The sequence below is a fragment of the Sardina pilchardus genome, chromosome 9 (assembly GCF_963854185.1).
Source record: "Sardina pilchardus chromosome 9, fSarPil1.1, whole genome shotgun sequence".
Taxonomy (NCBI): Eukaryota; Metazoa; Chordata; class Actinopteri; order Clupeiformes; family Clupeidae; genus Sardina; species Sardina pilchardus.
Genome location: NC_085002.1, coordinates 19041373 through 19060541, shown reverse-complemented (window position 1 = coordinate 19060541; position 19169 = coordinate 19041373). Strand labels below are relative to the sequence as shown.

At 45.1% G+C, this 19169-nt stretch overlaps 1 protein-coding gene across 2 annotated transcripts; it reads right to left on the bottom strand.

Moving 5' to 3' along the window:
- Window positions 1–10120: 10120 nt before the first annotated feature.
- rbbp5 (retinoblastoma binding protein 5) lies at window positions 10121–18407 on the bottom strand. 2 transcript variants are annotated; one of them, XM_062546147.1, is made up of 14 exons: window positions 18251–18407; window positions 17752–17777; window positions 17469–17641; window positions 16818–16958; window positions 16293–16455; window positions 15891–16000; window positions 15681–15800; window positions 15158–15311; window positions 14407–14478; window positions 13981–14098; window positions 13468–13537; window positions 12842–13083; window positions 12272–12478; window positions 10121–10505 (listed from the first exon to the last, which is right to left on the bottom strand). In XM_062546147.1, exons 1-14 carry the CDS (start codon window positions 18267–18269, stop codon window positions 10453–10455), a joined length of 1668 nt encoding a protein of 555 aa, XP_062402131.1. In that variant the 5' UTR covers window positions 18270–18407; the 3' UTR covers window positions 10121–10452. The 2 variants fall into 2 exon arrangements, with proteins under 2 accessions (XP_062402131.1, XP_062402132.1); XM_062546148.1 differs by having other exon boundaries at window positions 12401–12478.
- Window positions 18408–19169: the final 762 nt, after the last annotated feature.

The window sequence follows — 19169 nt, the reverse complement described above, 5'->3', positions numbered from 1 at the left end:
GCCTGTCTCTTCGATCATTCTGCCCCAGTACTGGGGACTTATTCCCAGTTTGGTCTAAGTGATTTATGGTTGATTCTGTGTCCTTTGTGCTCTTCACAGAACGAATTGAGAACATGCTTGAATGCTCCTTTTTCTATGTTTAAATCTATGTTTTGTCTTTGCCCAGTAGCCAGTGATAAATTTCTTATTTGTACACCAAGTCTACTACAAAGACCACTGCTTTCATGCATCATGTTTATTACATCATGCAAATTTCAATGGTATGTTGATATCGTGAGATGTCATTGAAGACAGTAAGGTTAAAAAAGGTGAGGGACATCCTCAGAGGTGAAAGGTGAATGAGCGAATGAGCGAATGAGCGAATGACCGAATTAATGAATGAATGAATAAGTGGAGGGATGAGGAATCAGATGTGAAGGACGCAACAGCTGCTACTATGCACCACTTTGCTGGCCTTTCTCTCATCACTGGCACTCGGTCCAGTCATTGGTGACACCTGAGATGGTGTTAGAAGTGACCCACGCGGTCTGCTACTCTTCCTCTGCCAGGGGCCTTATTAACTCTGCGCTCTGCTCGCTCTTTCTGCTCAGGTCAGCAGCCGGGATCTCAGCCACATCCGCAAGAGAGACGCCCTGCGCATCCTGGCCAGCTATGAGCAGCCGATCATGCTGCAGATCGAGGGGCGGCGAGGCCGGGGCCTGCACCTGCACCGGACGTCCGACTGCAGCACGCAGACGGAGCGGCCCTGGGACCCCCTCAGGGGGCTGGGCTGCGGCGTGGCGGCCACCATGCCCCGGAACCACCCTTACCCGGACAGGTGGGTCACCTCTGCACGACCACACAGAGCTGCACCGAGGATTGTACTCACACTCACACTCATCTGTACGCTCAGATAGACAGGTTTAGAGTGATTCACAGTTAAGTACATTATTGCACAGAGAAGTGCATCAACAAGCGCTGCACTGGAGCATACATCATCCATCCAGATACTGTGCTTTACGTACAGTAAATCATTTACAAAGAGTTTACGATCACCTACACAGATTTACAAAGGTAAATCACTTACATGTACATAAAAAAGTGGTATGTATCATGGTGTGTAGGGACATAAAGCATCTAAAAAGAAAATAAGTTCATCAGCTGCTTAGCGGAGCTATACTGCTGTACAGTCAGGTGGTATACTGTACATGGAGGGACAGTGCCTTCAGGGAGAATCAGATGCAATACCACACAGACAGCATAGACAGGTGTGACCCCTTTACACCTCCATAAAGTCACAGCATGTGAGGGCAGATCTATCAACAGCCTCACCACCTCCATGCCTACTGTACCTGCTGAGGGTTGCAGACAGGCATATTAGCACTTACATTACACTACACTGGCTCGGACGAACACACACATACGAGTGCCTCACACTCACTCACACATGCAGAGCACACACAGGTATCTGGGACACCTGCCCACCAGTTCACAGGTACGCACATCTTCACACAGATACGCCTACTCAGACAGGTGCATGCCCTGCTCTGAACAGAAGCCCAGACAGGTGTCTAGGTTAAAGTATGAGTTCGAGACACATTTACCGGCAAACCTACGCAGGCAGGCATGTTCCTTGAAAACTTTCCAAGGTACAGAGACATGGGACTTGCGCCTACGGATAGATGCAAATCAACAAGTAGCAACTATAGGAATGAGTGATGCAACCTAGAATACCATGCATTCACAGATTTATGCTGATGACAATAAATCCACAAGTCTCAACCAATGCTGAAATGAATACATTTACAACTGTAAGAGGATAATATCATGATCTGTTTAAAGTAACAATGTAAGAATTCCCCTTCTCGTGTTTGTTTTTACCTACTGCATACCCATTTAGCACCAAGGAGGTACCCAATTTGTATAAAACCGTCAATAAGAGTCATGCCTCCATGTGCGTTAACGATGTGGCATAGCACAATACTAGGTGGGCATCAGAAATGTCAGAGCTGACATTCTCTGCACTGTCAGTGTGGTATTATGTTAAGGCACACAAATTACATTGTGTTGCTTTAAAGGACATGAATGCTTACAATTATAGTGAAAGTTGTAATGAAAATTTTTTTAAATTCATAATTGAAAATAAAACCAAACAGCCAACTACCTGGAATCACAATCTAATCTACTGTGATATTTTTTTTTTTTAGAAATGACAGTATCGCTAAATTCTGGGTTAATTACCCTCAATGACCACTGTATGTACAGTAGATACAGACCTGATGTGTGGACAGATTAATTACAAACAAAAAAAACGTACCATCACCATCGCTTCAACACAAATACATTCTGAATAGAGGAAAAACTGTGGAAAAAGCGACCTACTTTTGCATTCACCTGTGAAATCCAATTAAACATGTACACCCCCATCAGTTCAGGGAATACATCACCACAATCAATTATTAACAAACATAGTTCACATGGATGCAGAGATACATTTTGATTATACAGCACTACAGGAGTCTATTTTAGCAGTGTGGTGCTTACAGAGGGCTTATTTAACAGGCTCTATTTATGCCCTTTGTCATCTTTTGATTCCAGGCGACTGCTTCACCTCTAAATATGCTGCTTCTATATCAGTCTGTCCCCGGGTCAAGGCTTATTTTACACATGCAGAGGAAAGAAAGAAGTCATTCTTTGCCCAAAGTGTACAAGACATTCTGTGCTTCGTTGGACAGGCTTGTGTACGGGCCAGCGATGCGCTGGTGAATAATCTTGCTGTGGAAAATATGAATATTTCAGGGGCTAATTATCGGCTTCTTTCTTCCCCAAAAGGGTCTACTACAATCATATGAGCCTGCCTCGTGACCTGCGAGAGGGGGCCAGGTACGAGTACCTGCCGAACGCGCCGCGAGACGTGGAGGATGGGCAGCGCCTTGAGTACCAGGTGAGAGGCGGTTACCATGACAATCCGAGTGCTGGGGATTGCTTCTTGATGGCTTCATTCTCAGCCGCTGTTTCACTGTTTCGCTTCCAGAGTGGAGTGTGTCCTTCCGCCCACGGACTATTGCTCCCCTCCTACACACACACACACACACACACACACACACACACACACACACACACATTCATAACAAGCGCAAAAAAGACACACATACGCGCATTCAAAGTGAGCGCAAAGACACACATATGCAAACACACACACATTCAAAGCTAGCGTGCATGCGCGCACACACACACACACACACACACACACACCCATAAACACGGCACACACTCAACTGCCGGGTCCTGGAGGGTAAATGATTGCTGTGTTGCATGTGAGTCAGATCTCACTAAGGAAGGATGGGTTTTGAGACTCAGTTCACTTTCTTAATCACTGCAATTTGCAACCTACCGAGAGGCAATTATGAGGGGGGGAAGAAATCAGGAAAATATTTTGATGTCAAACACCTCAGTAACATTGAACGAAGCACTCCTACTCAGAATTGAGTAAATGAACGAAAGGATTTAACCTGAATATTTGTCATCTGTATAGTTCTGGCTGCTGTTGATAAGTAAAACACAAGGTGTCTTTGTCGGTATATCAGTAAAATAAAAGGAGATTCACAATATGGTTTGTCTTGCCCGGTGTGGAGTGTCAGGACAGTTTAGAACTCCAAGCACTCAGCACTCGCACAAAATCCTCTGTGCGTGCTGAGGCGCAGTCTGCGTTTCCCTCTGAACAAATGCATTTTTCAAAATGGAGCGGCCTTTGCAGTTGGAGGAGCAGGGAATTATTCATGCCCGCCGCTAAGCGGGGAGCTGAAATGGAGTATCACACACACACACACACACACACACACACACACGCTCACAAACACAGATCCAAACGTGCACACCAAAACACACACACACACACACATCCAAACCATGCATACAAAAATGCTCACACACACACGCGCACAGAAGAATACAGACATAAACAGAGCTCACGTGTATCGTGGGTGAAAATGGAGCAGCTTCTAATGAACTCCCCCTGGAGAGCATAAGGATACACACACACACACACACACACACACAATAGCATTCAGAATATAACACTTCTGCTGCCTATTTAACAGGAGACCTAAGCTGTTTACATTCAAGCGCATCAACGATTGCTCATCGGTATACTCAAATCTCACAAAAACACATTCATATCTCTACTGACAGGTTTGCATCCCTATGTGTGATGTGAAAATCTGTCACTACAATAAATTGCGGATGCCATTGTTCATTATATATACATGAAGCTCCCCATGGCTAAGAACAATGCTTATAATATTATGTTGTGTAGGCCTCTACATAGTGACATCTTATTCTCACATCATCAAAGGCTGTCTCTGGCCCTGACAGTCAAGTTTATGCTGTAATATATAACTGTAATATATGTGCATTATACTTGTATATTATATATATGTTGTTTTCACGTATGGATAAAAGTACAGACTACTGAAATGTGTCAGTTTCACCGAGGACAGTGATTAAGGGACGTGTTCTCTTTCTGCAGGACCCTCAGATGGCCAGCAGAGTGGCCCCAGGACAGAACTGCTTAATTGGCTGCTGCAACGCCAACCTGGAGGAGCCAAGCAGCTTCCAAAGCCAGGTAGCCTTTGCCCTAACAAGCATCACTCCCCCCGAGCGCCCACCGGGGGAACGTTTAAGGAGGCTTTAGAAAGGTGTTGCAGGGTGACACACAGTGACCGGTGGAGGATGGGTGGCCCCGTTTCCTGCCAATAGTTGGGAGACTCTGCCAACCATTGGGAAGGCAACGCTAAAACACCCGTGAGCAAAGTAGCCGTGCACCCAAGCTCTGTCAGGATTTTAGAAAGCTACAAAACTGAGTTTTATGTAAATAAGTTATGCGTTGCCAGGCAACAACATAATACTAATCGGCCTAATGCTGTGGAGAGCTCGGTGGAGTGAAATGGATCCTGTGCTGAATCACAGGAGCTTAGCCTCCAGTTTCATTGTCCATTAGTAGTTTGCAACGCAAGCTATATTAGTTATGCCCCTCACTGAGAATGAATAAGTGAGGTAAAATCAACTTAAAAAGTCAAGGCCTAAAAATAGTAACATCGCACCACATGTTTGGAAATAATGATATGAATACTCATAGAATGATAGGGTGGTGTGTATAAAACACACAAGTGAGAATATCTCATATCCAGTTTTAACCAGTTTTACTGAGGCGTGTTGTACCTCATCTGACTTAGAACGTAATAACATAAATATAAAGAGCACATGGTAAGTGTTACTTCTGCTAGTATTTTTAACCTTGTGATCCTCTGTGCTCTTCAGACGGAGGACGAAGACTATGTGCAAGACAAGCAGGTGGGCTACCTGCCCCTGCATCACGAGCTGGACAGCGGCCTCGGCTGGACAGATGGGAGCTTCCACCAGGGGGAGCTCTCGGGCGTGGAGACGGAGGAGGGTCTGGAGGAGTGCCACGCCCACATGGGCGGCGGAGGGTCCCCTTCCTCCGAGTCGTTTATCTCCTCCGAGCTGAGTGACTCAGGATTCTACAGCGTCAGCACGGGGGAGTTCCTCCGCTTCCAGCGGCTCCTGGAGAAGCGCATGCGCCTCTACAACGCCCGCATGCACCACCAGGGGGAGCTGTGCGCGCGGGAGCGCCGCGACAGCCAGAAGCTGCACCGCGAGCTGGAGGCCATCCCCGAGGCCCTGACGGTCCAGCCGCAGAACCACTTCGGCCAGGCGGTGGACGGCCCGGCGGTGGGCCCGCGCGGCCTGTTCCGCGTGTCGTCGGTGCAGTTCCGCAAGGCGGAGCGTCCGTGCCTGAACCGGCACAGCTCCAGCAGCGGCTCGCTGTTCAACCCGCACGCCAGCCTGTCCACCTGCAGCACGCCGTCCGGCCAGCGGCGGCCGATGCCGCCGATGCCGCCCCAGAGCGCGTCCGTGGGGACGCTGCGGAGGAGCCGGACCCTGCACCACCGGCCTACGTCCATGGAGCCCCGACGCCGCGCCAGCCACCCCTCGTCCCCCAACTACTGCAGCGCCACGCTGCACCACTGTAGCGACAGCGGCCGGGGCAGCGCCGTCACCCCAGAGTTCCCGCGCGAGCGAGAGCGAGAGCCGGTCCACTCGCATCCTGCCGACTTCGCCAACGTCGTCCACCCGCACCCGCACGCGCACATGGGCCCTCCTCAGGAGCACCACTACCCCACGCACAGAGACCTGTACGGGGAGCACGCCGCCAAGCCCCTCCAGGCCGTTGACTACCGCCAAGACAGCAGGCCGGATCAGAGTTACATCGCCGAGCTCGCAGCGGCCAGGGAGCGAGAGCGAGAGGGCGAGAGGGAGCGAGAGAGAGAACGGGAACGAGAGCGGGAGATGGAGAGAGCGCGGGAACGGGAACGGGAACGGGAGCGGGAGCGGGAGAGGGAGCGGGAGCGGACGGCGCGCTTCCACACCCTCGGCCACACGCCGTCCCAGTCGCAGGACATCCACGAGACGTGGCCCAAGCCGGCCGTGCGGCAGGGCTCGGCGAGCGGCGGCGGCCTCTACAGCACGCTGGAGGCCCACATGCCCGACCCGGGCTCGCGGAAGGCCCCGTCGGGGAACCCGCGGGCGCTCCGCAACCAGCTCCTGCGGGACCGCGCCTCGCGCCTGGCCGACGAGCGCGGCGGCATGAGCACGGACGAGGAGAGCGAGGTGCGCACCGGCCGCTACTGGAGCCGCACCGAGCGCCGCGAGCACATGATCCAGAGGCAGCAGCAGCAGCAGCAACAGCAGCAGCAGCAGGTGCGCTCCGGCGGAGGCGGAGGGAGCATCTGCAGCCACGGCGGTGGCAGTAGCGGTAGCGGCGGCGGCGGCATCAGAGCCGGGGTCCTGGCCGACGGACGCTGCAGCACCGTGCTGGAGCTCAGCCAGCGGAAGCTGAGCCGCCTGCGCAACCGCAAGCTCCTGGACGACTGGACGACGGTGGAGGAGCTGCTGACGCACGGCACGCGGCTGGGCAGCGGCGAGGAGATCCTCTGCCCCAGCTCCCTGCTCACGGTCACCACTGTGTAGCACTTCTGGACACCTGTGAGAGCGAGTCTGAGGGTGCCTCTCATTCGTCTTTTACATATCCTCCCTTCCTTCCTCGGTCCTCACTGATCTAGATAAAGAATGATGGGGCGGCAACAAAGGGATAGTCTATCCAGTCAGTGCTAGTTATAGATCAGTGGGAACGAGCCTGGAGGACCGAGCATCGAGGATCGAGGAGGGATGTTGAGGGGCACCCTACGTGTCTGAGTGTATGTGTGCGTGTTTGTGTGTTCTTGTGTGTACTGCCTGCACCAAATATGGCTACCTCGTGTCCTTGGAATCAAAACACACTTGCAAAACACAGTGATGATAATGTGATGATGACGATGATTATGATGATTTTATCGATTGCAATCTAAATGTTAAATTTTATGCTAGTGCTTGTTTTAGCTCTTGTTAGCAAGATCAGAGCGATTTTTGGATTTGGATTTTTGTTAATATTCAACAATGATGACAATGAGGTGCATTTTTACCAGATGACTTAAGCAATAATGTGCTGCCAGGGTATTTTAAAACGAAAACGAAAACTATACATTCACTTGTACTGCAGTACATCTAAAACACCAACAAAATCAATCTAAATATATCTAGCACCTTGATCACTGTTGCACACTTCTAATGGTGGTAGTAGTAAAAACGTTAAATCATATCGATATTTTACTTTAAATTTAATTCCATCCCCAAATATAAAAACTTAGCATCTTGCAAATCTGCACGAGGCATTGCACAAACTCATTGTCTGGTTTCCTGTGGTATAACTGCAGTAGATGAGATTCCAACAGGTATTTCGTGGAACACCAAAAGGTCAAACGCCCTGACATTTATCTCAAGCAAGACCATCATTACTTCCTCTGAATCACGACTTCATTTTCTTCAGGAAAAAAGAGACGCCTGAACTATTTATCCAAACTGACTGGTGGACATACCACTGATACAGTTACTGGAGGGACTGCGGCTGATTCCTGAGCTGTAGCCTTATGGAGGAAACTTGAGAGCGAGTGTGGCTAATCTGGGCAAACAGAGTGTTTTAGTGGTTGTGTTCTCTGTCAGAGGTTTTCCTCATTTCTTTGTTTTTAGGAGAGTTTAATTAATGTAACTGTGTACAGTAGTTTGAAAAACGAACAAAAAAAAAGATATTTTTCTCGTGCAAATCACAATTGATGTCATAATAAGAAAAAAGGTACTTTTTTATTATTTGTAAAAAAAAAAGAAATAGAAAAAGGAGTGATGCAACAATTTATTCTATTAAAAAAATGATTAAGTCAGAAGAATTTACACTTATGTTAGGTTACTGAACTTGCTGTGGTACAGTAGTCTTTGTTTTATGTTTGCTCCTCCAGTAAGCTGTGTGCACTGCTACAAGGCACTTCTTATGAGACTTACCAGGGACACTTACTTAGGGGCCAATTGACACATCTACTTACTCATATTTATTGCAACACATTTGAATTTACAACATCTACAACATTTGATTATTTGTTGCATGTTGATATACCAAATATGAAGAAAAAAAAAAGAACATGACTTTTTTGGCCAGAATATGGTGCAGAAATTTTACTCTGTGATCTCTTGTAAGACTACCATCTACCGAATCTGTTATTTTCTTTGAGTTGTCGTTATGTTTTTTCTGACAGTATTTCATGAATGGTATGTTGATGCAGTGGGTGTTTGGCGTTACTTCCTGCTACTGTTTACATCATTCACACATACTATTTGTGGAACGCGGGCACACCTTGTTGCACTAAGAGCACTTGCAAAAGACACAATTTCTCACCTTCCACCAGAGTGACTCTTATGTTCTGTTCAGAGGCAGAAAACAGAGAGAGAGAGAGAGAGAGCAACAGATGCACAGAGACAGAGAGAGGAAGACAGAACGCAAGATCCCCACTCTCCCCGACACCAACCCTTTCGCCTCCCTCGGCCCCTTTAGGTGCACCACGTCATGTTCACAATGACTCAAGTGTTGTGAATAATGGATGAAAAAGATGGGATTTAGCGATGCTTTGCGCATGGATCAGAGGTGCCGAAAATAGCCCCTTTTCCTCTTCTTCAGAAAAAGCAACCCCCCCCCCCCCACACACACACACACACTCCTTCATCAGGCTCCAGGGCACATCTTACTTAAAGTCTCCCCCCTCCCTTCGTTCCCAATCCTCCCCCAGTCTATGTCGAGTTAACACTCTACATATCCAATCTGTTCCGACTCTCTCTGCTCTTTTGTAATGGCTTGTGTATCTCTTCTTCTGAAACCAACGTCCCTTTTTTTCTTGGGGTATGATGTACATGTGGTTGTAATAAAGGTGAGATTTTAATTAGCTAAACACTGTGTCACTATTTCAGTGTCTTTCAAACAGAGAATTCCCTCATCCAGTCGCTTCCCGTTCAACCGCTGCAAAACGACAGGTGAAACCAGATTTGAAAAAAAAATAGTTTATTCATTTTTTGGGGTTCATTTGTTGTAAACATGTTCATCGGGTATAGGCGACCATACAAAACTCCATATCATCCTTTCAGGACACCAGCAGTATAAAGAATCTGACTTCGACACCACTTATTTAACAGTGGCGGATTTCCACACCTTTGACTACACGCCATCTCTCTCTTCACTTTAACTTAAGATGAGGATGCCATCCAGGGACATATACAGTATTTAAGACTTTGACCAGGAAATGCCATCTCGGGCAGGAAGCCGGATCTCTGGTTGCGTAACTGTAGAAAAGCTCTGTGAGGTGCCAGTGAAGCATGCTGATGAGGACTGAGGCGACATATCAAGACAGGCGTAAAGACGGCCAGCTGTAAGACCACATTTAGGACCATCTGTGAGACATTTCACCAGTGTGCTGTCATGTGCTCCAATCAGCTAACTGCCTGTTAACAGCTCATACCTGTCTATGCACTGCGCTATTCACTCTCATTTCCCCACAAGCCATGTTTAGCTGTGCAGTATTTCAATTCATAAGAATCCTGGTTTAGCTGGTGAGCGAAAAAAAAAGAATAATAAAAAAAAGCATGGTTTATCATTATTTAACCAAACAGTCCCTTGCAATTGATCAACAGGGTTCAGACACCAAAGGAAATAGGGTAGCTTTTATTCACTAGTCTACTTGTCCACTGATATATACAAAACAAAAGGAACATTAACAAATAGAGAGGATACAAAATGGAATCCAATGGAGGAAAAGCACAAAATGGAAACCAAATGACAGAAATGTCTCTTCATCATCACCACCTCACTCTGCTGGTAGCAGCGTTGCCGTGGAGATTGTTGCTGTGAGGCTTTTGTGTCCCTCTGCTGCCACTGTGTGGTGAAGACCAGCAGAAGCAGTGAATGAGTCACAAAATGGCTCCCTCACTTCCGAGGCCAAAAAGGCCCCCAAACCACAAGGGGGCGCTGTTTCTTCCTCATTAGTCCAAGCCCTGGACGTCATGCTGTTTGTAGGACGGTGTAACAAGATTACCTATAACAGGTCATAAATAAAGTTAGACACGCAGAATTAACACACGCTCTGCCACAAAACAAATTTGGTTATCAGATCTTACCTTTATGAACTTGGCAATGGAAAACAAACTCTTTCCAAATCGGTCGCCTACACAGCTAATGTGTTCTGAACCTGCCATCTGCTTTGGTCTCTAAAAGTAAACCTCCACTAAAGCCTGCCTTACACTGACAATATTTGGGAAAGATTCTTGAAAGATTGTAGTCTCTTGAGTAAAGCTTGAATGAGGGGCATTAGTTAAAAGACTACAATCTTTCAAGAATCTTTTCCAAATCTAGTCAGTGTAAAGTAGTCTTTAGTAGGATTAGAATCTACCAACAGCTGTTGAGCTGGACTGAGCAAACTCAAAGAAACAGGTGCAAAATGACTCAAACTAATTTTACAACTCCTTTATATAGTCTACTTCCTATGACCTTCACATATGTCCATCTACACTACCTCCCTGGTAAGACCAGACATACATTTACAATGTGAACATAATCCTGGCTAAAACTGAGATGGGGGCATTATGGGAACTGGGCCAGGCTGCTGCAGCACTAAGCAGGAATGGATCTCATCAGTCGCTGAGCTTTCTGGATGAGCCTGAGAACCTGGAGAGCCAGAATAAGTGCATCGTTGGTGCTACCACTTGGAGCGCAAAGTCCACAATAATTTACATCAACAATAATGTCAAAAAATAATTATGAGTATGACTCGTAAGTGCTAATTCTACTTGCAAATGTTGGTTAATGTTTTACATCTGGCTGGATTGCTGTTATTAGCAATAGCACCATAACTCCAGTGGATCAAAGACAGAGGTTCAGCAATTACTTGTTTAGCTCATGCAAATAGTTTTGTGTAACTGATTCTGCATGCCCTAAACTTGACTGAGAACAGCCCTACCACCAAACCAGGCATTTTCAAACATGGTTCATTTTTGGTGAATTTGAGTTGAATTCAGCTCTGAGAAATTCAAAATTAAAATAAGATGTCTAAAGAATGTAATTAAGAAAGATTTTACAATCCATTTGGAGTTTTTTGGAGTTGTTAATACACAAAGCACCAAAAAGTATTTCTGTTGTTAAGTCCACACACTGATACTCATGACTTTTTGACCTGGGTGTATGTGTCTGCAGTTGCACACACACGTGCACACAAACACACACACACACACACCCACACACATACACACAGACACACACACAGGCCTGGGGAAGAGCAAAAGGCAGGAGCGGAGCAGGAAGGACAAGGAGCAAGCAGGAAGTAGACAAGACCAAACATAGAAAATGACAGAGCACACAGGGCCACTCGCTCCTGGTTTCTCCAGGAACAATTCTAAATTGACCACCACGATCCCACTGAACAACGGACCCCAAATTAGTTCAGGAGAACACAGAACCCCCTAGAACACACACACAGCATGGGGGGGGGGGGAGCTGAGAGAACACCTGTGTTCTCCTTTATCATTATTGTTATTAGGATTTTCTGATTGCACGCTGGCTCTGGCCTCCGGTGAAAAAGCGCAAATCAGGCCCAGTCAGTTTAGTCACGGGGGCCAGTAGTTACAAAGCTTTGGGTTTTGAGTGGCAGCTGAGGTGGCGCAGGCTCACTGGCTGTCTGAGGGAAGTGGGCGGGGGCTTTTGTCAGAGGGCAAGCAGCTAGCGGGTGAAGCTTTTGCTGGGCAGGGTGGGGGGGGAGTGGGGGATGTGGAGCCGGTGGTTGGTGGTGGGTCCGGTCTGGGTCCTTACCTGACGCTGCCAGGCCAGACTCTGCCTGTGCTCTGCCCTTCATGCCCACGCCCATGCCCGCTCCGTCCAGGGGGTACCCCCTGTCCCCCTTGTAGACTTTGGGCCTAAAGGCGGAATCTTTCTCTTTACCTTTGGAGCCTTTCGGCCGGCCCGCGGTCTTCTTCTTAGACTTGCCATCGCCCTTCACGCCCAGCAGCGGGTGCACCTCTGTAGAGACACACAGACGAATGAGTGACAGAACGGAGAGACGCAAAGAAAGGAAGGAAGACAGACAGGATGATGAAAAGAAAGACAGAAAGAAAAGTAAAGAGATAAAAATGAAAGAAAGAGAAAGACAGACAGATTGAAGAGATGAAAGAGAAAGAATAGTAAAGAGAAAAAATAAGAAGAGAAAGACAGACAAGACAGAGAGAAAGGAAAAGAAAGACACCCAGACAGAGAGAAAGAAAGGACAAAAGGAAGACAGACCATGGAAAAATGTATGACAAAACAACCAGAGACAATTCCACTTCTCCGGAATGTTCTGGAGCCGACGTGCGGCATGTCTGTGCAGGAGTCTGAAAGACTCACCGTCACTGGGGACGCCCTGCAACTCAATGGTGGTGGTGCGGGCCTTCTTCTTGGGCGGAGCGCCATCCAATGACGGCTGGCGCTTCTTATCTCCTGAGCCTGTGTGTACAGTGCCATCTTCGGCGGAGGCGGTCTGGCCTGCGGCGTCGGGTGGAGGGCCGAACGGATTCTCCTCAGGGTCCTCCACCTCTGGAGCGATAGGCAGGTACAGCAGGGCCTTGTAGTCCTCCAACTCCTCATCGCTAAAACAAGAGCAAAGGGAAGTGGTATTGATATGGTAGCATTTTTAATTTCTAGACTAACGGAAGGATTCAAAGACCTGGTAGAGAGGTATAGGTTGCTGAGGTGAAGACTGATTGAGCAAAATAAACCTGTATGGTATTGCAATACATAAAATGTAAATGATTTTGTGGTCTATCGCTTAGTACGTTTGACTTTTTGTTACATTTGTGTACATTATTCTAACCCATACAAATATTTAACAACAAATCGATTTGGTCCACTTAAATAGATCATCATCATTATGACCTTAACCTTCTCAGACCAACGTTAGGATATGTGGTCATTTTGTCTATTGAACCTCCACCACGGACAGCAAAGAAGTTCCCAGGCCCACCAACACCCACCTGCTGCAGAACGCCACGATGGGGTCCACTGTGGTCACGTCCACCTCCTCATCCTCCGCAGCATCCGCACCTAGGCCACACCAGGAGGGGACAAGTTCAACTACAATACTCCTCAAACATGATTTGCATACAAAACCTCTTTAAATAACAAAGCAAACGGAACCTGAAAAACGATTCCAGTGGTGCGCTCAAATTCAGCAAACAGTGAATCGGGTGAAAGTTTGTGGCAAATATGTTTTATCTGTTAAATGTAAACAATTAGGTGCAAACATTCAATTGTAATGATAATTCTTTGTCTACTTCATGTCCAGATCCACTGTAAGTTTGCGGGAAACTACCACCTCGAGTGTTTGCGAACATTTGGCGACAACTCAAGTCAAACAAAAACTTGTTTGCAAACGTTCACCTATGTTTGCGAATTTGAACGCACCTCTGGACTAAAAGGATAATTATTTCCTTAAAAGATAATAATAAAGTAGTAATGCGTCACGTGTTTATAAAAGTCATATTCACCTGTTTGTTCCGGTTCACTTTTGTCCTCATCCTCAATGTCGAATTCAGACTCCCTCTCCTCATATTCTACGTTCTCATCCAGCTCTTTAAAGTCTGGGGCAAAGGCACTCCAGTTTTCCTGAGGGGCGATCACAGTTCAGATCACAAACCAAAACATAAAACACAAATCGTTAAGCATCAGACACTCCTTACACCATATGCTCATTACGTCTTATTCATGAGGGTTGCTTGCAATATGCTTTCAGAGGAAATCAGTATCTATTTATATTCCATCCATGTCTTATAATGGAATAACACACAAGCTCAGGAACACCAGGCAAATGTTAATAAAGTAAAATGAAACATTTATTTGATTAAACAATGTCTACTGAATCAAAAACATTTTAAAAGGCATGTTTCAGCCGCCAATGATTCTGTCTCACTCACCACTTGGTTCTGGGCCCAGATGGACACGACCCCACTGGAGATGGAGGCGATTATCGGCCGGACCGGATGCCACTGTACAGTTTCACAGAAAAATTCAACTCATAACCACATACAAACATCACAGCCACCATGACTTCAGTAGCGCCTCAACATCTGAGAGTTTGGTTTAGCATTAGTAACAAAACACACAGAAACTTAACCTTGCATGAATGTGATATATCACTGTACAGTGCTTATATCTTTGTACTTTATATTGAGAGGGGTTGAAGCTAACCCAGGTCCAACTCCAGCACCAGCTATTCCAACTGTTAATTTGTTATATACATATGGTACATACAGTACAGATGAAGAATTCAGAGGCAAAACCCTCTAAACGCCACCTCCAAAAATGAGATAACAATGGTACGTGAATGCTCCACACAATTTTGATTTAAAAAATATTTATTTGTATGCAAAAAGCTGTTAAGGAACCTGATTAAAAACTGCTAATCTAAAAGAAAAGTGGTCAGACGGATTTAGCATACAGCATACTGTATCTACATTATCTACATGGACTCGAGGTCCATTTTACACTCTGGTCCCTTTGGTGATGATTTAATTAAGCTGTTCCAATTTCTCACAGTCTCATTTTGAGGTAAAGGCTATTCAGGTAACAATGTTGTTTCATTCTAATGAGGTCAGTATTACAGCTGACATGCAACACTTTCCAAAACACTTGCTCAGGACTTTAGCCCTACGCTTCATCACTCACCGCTACGTCTAAGAGCAGCTCTCCTCGTGTCCCGTGCAGGATCTTCACCAGGTTGCCAATACTCTTCTCCCAGATGTAGAGGGCGTGCTGCCGGGCAGAGCCGGCCACTATGTATTCTCCGTCGCCAGAGAAACAGCACCGTTTCCACGGCGTCCTAAGTAAACATGAGGAGGTCACGCAAAGCACTTGAACAGTTTTTTGTTTTGTTTGTCTTGCAAGTACTGTAATTGTTGTTGACTGTTTGCTGAAGTAAATATTTATCACCATCTGAATTAAAAACTGTATTCTATATCTATGACTACAATCAATACTGAAGTGTGTGTACTTTAATTAATTTACTCTAATTAAACTAGCTGAAATGTGGATTTACCCTCCTTTATGCCTGCTCTAGTTATTTGAAAGCTTTTCACTTCAAGTATTCAAGTGTCTAGCTACTTTCACTTGGCTGTTTGTATATGTGTTCATGTTTTAATACATTTGTATTGTGTTTCAATCATACACCACTCAGAAAGGCCCTCCTCACCTGTTCACCAGGTCCTGTAGCTTCTGCATGGGCTCTGGTTCGCCGTCCCTCCCACAAGTGAGAATCTCCCGCCCATCATACACTCTGATGATGCGGTCTGCCGTGTTTATGAGGAAACAGCTGAGGAGGAGGCAAAGATTTTTACTGCAGATGGATCCAATTCAGAGGAACGATGATATTAGTATGTATCAGTTTTGAGGTTTCCCTTACCTGCCTTTGCGTGCAAACTCTATAGATTTAATGGCTGTCGTGTTGCTGGTGCCCGTGGTTACCCGGAATGATGCTACAAGATCCTGGGTGTCTGTGTTCAGAACAAGAATCTGTATAAAAAACAAAACAGAATTAGGGTTATCTTTATGATATCTTTATTTTACATCAATGGTCCAACAACAGGAGCTACAGAGAAATACATGGGGAAAGCTACATGTGGTGTGTTGATATCAAATTGTTTTTTTTCTTTGGCCTCCCTGTCAATATAGGAAAATAAGTTTTGCCATGCTAAAAAAAAGAGACCGGTAAGTTAGACGGCAAGTGAAGAACAAAACAAAAGATGTTCAAAATGACCTGTAACAGGATAGAAACAGAGCGAACTCGGACAGAGGGCAGACTGACCTTTCCTTTGGCATTGCCTGTGTAGATGTACTCCCCCCTTCGATCGAATGCGGCCACTACATTAAGGTCGGAATCGTCGTCCACAGGAAGAACCACATGTTTTGAGTCTGACAATGTGAGTAACACAGGGGCCGACTTCATGGGACACACAAGGACTTTGTCTCTGAGAGAAGGAAGCACAGTGATCAATCAAAAGAATGAAAAATATATATTTAAAAATCAACTGCTATTAATAATAATAATAATAATAATAATAATAATAATAATAATAACTAATAATAGTTCATCCAAGCCACCAATTACACCTTAATGCCACAGAAAACATACAGTTGTAAAAAATCAATTTATAGCTGTTTATTCAAAAGTGAGGTTAAGCTCAGGGTCCCTTTAAAAACTTGAAGCCCTGCCTGACAAATAAAAGCATATGTTTATTTCCACATGAATACACATTAGCATCAGTAAATGCACATCACACTCATACACGTCAACATATTTTCATAAATGCCATCATATGAAATAACTCACTGGTCTCTGGGGTGGAACTGGAGCTTGAGAATAGGCGAGGGGAAGCGAAACCTCTGGTCACAGTCCCCCGTAAGGACATCCCACAGGGAGACAATGTTATCTGTAGAGGCGCTGACTAGCTTGTGACCATCTCGACTCCAACTGTTCAACACATGAGACAGAGAGGATTAGGAGGGAGGAAATAATGTCAGGTGCATTATGAGCAGGACAATAGCAGTCCTGCAGCCTGCAAGAGATGAGGCATATGTCTACAACAAAGGACATTTCAATAGGGCTGGCTAACGTTATGTGGGGTACCTTGTAGGAACACAAATAAATATGGGAACATGTTTGTTTACATCCCACAAAGTTTAGGCTGGCTATGAATAATGATTTTCACAATGTTAATGTCAAAACATTGCTTCGCAGATAATGTTTTTCAGGCTGTAATATGGAAGCAATATCGAGGGCTGAAAAAATAATGTGCAGATGTGCAGAAACAATTTTACTTGAGTCATGTAATCTATTTCCTGTTTTTAATATGTCTCTCTTCTTCCTTCCCTATATTAACTGTTGCTACATTGAATGGCATTTTAGTTGGTGTCTTCTGCAATTAATTAGTGGTAAACACTTGTACACAAGTGGGTGTATCTGTAAACATAACATACTGACCTTAGTGAACAGACTGGATGTATGTGTGCGCTTATGATTTTGGCAATGCCCCGTGTAAGAAAGTCCCAAATGACAATACGGCCATCATTGCAGCCGACGGCCAACAGTGTGCCCCAGCGATTGAAGGTGCATGTAAGCGCCATACTGATGCAATCAAGGGTGCCATCTGCCTCCTGTAATTCAACGTAAATGAAGGTCGTTAGGAGACCGAGAAGAGTCAGAATAAAAGTTATTTCACATATTACCAGGTTTTCCCCCCCAAGTTCACCAATTTCATGCTTACCTCGGGATAGTTCTGCCCGAAGGACTCTGAAATGGAGCAGAACATGATCAGAAATATTAAAATAATGCAACTGTTGCAACAAGTGTAAATAAAACATGCTCAAAACAATAATAAATACGTATCAAATAAACTACACACTCTGACTAGGTTAATTATGGTAACAGAACAGATCTACTCCAATGCAAGCAAGTGATGTCATTCCTGTGACAGGTCTAACGTTAGGCACAAACCATAACATTAAAGTTGGCCTTGGCGGTTTATCATAGCTATTTACTGAGTAGTTGTTTCACACAGATCAGAAATGCATTGTTTTAATCAAATAGTCTGTTAACTTTGACCCAAAATAGCTACATAGGACATTGCCGATTTCTGAAGTTTGGTGATGGTTGGCAGGGTACTTTTTCATAAAACTGTCGTTAGCATGCTAGCTAGCGTAGTTATCCGCTAGCTACAACAACTAGTAGGCTTGATACAATCGCAGTAACAGAGAAAATATTACCAAGCAACTCCAGATTCATCGTGGAATATTATCCAATCACAAAAAAGAAAAAATATTCTTAGAAACGCAATTCAAAATCCCAGTAGTACAATCCGAAAAATTCAATCATACAGAGAAACTAGCCAGCTACTAGCACGACCATAGAGCGCGACCGCTGCCGACTGGCGCCGGGCTGAAAAGAAGGACCCCAAAACAAAACAAAACTGTCTATGCCCAAACCAAAACCAAACGTTTTTTTCTCTGATTCAGCAAACATATATATATATATATAAGCTATAGAGAACTGTGTTCATACATTGTAATCGGTCGTTCAGCATTAACGAGCTTGATGTGATATATTTGTTGCCATTGTAGACATACAGGCGTACGATAGACAGCTTTTTTTGAAAATGATTCTTTGTTGCACTGTCTATGATGGGTTCATGCAAGAATGTAACCTAGTAAAGGGGGTTTGTGTGTTTCAGAGGATACAAAAATGAAAGTGGACGTTTAGTTCATGTGTGTGCTACACTGTAAACAGTCAAATTAACTAACATAACTTAATCATTGTAACAAAACAAATTATAGGCCTAACTTTTAATTTTTTTTCTACCTGAAAAAGCCTAATTTAAAGAGAGACGCAACTGTTTTGAATGTTATTGGCTACTATTTCTGGCTCAGGGTATTAGAAAAACATGCTTTATTGACATTATTTTCAGATTTATGGAGCAATCAAATTAAACATCCAACATTCCTTCTGTACATATTTCACTAGGACTAAGTTTAAACATATGCAATATTAATCTCAAACACTACTAGCATTGGTTGAATCATGTGAGTAAACACAGATGAAGAGATTCTTGACTGACCTCTTAATATTGTCCTGACACAGCAGACACTCATCAGACAACTGCAATGGGTGAGAGAGCATAAAACTGGA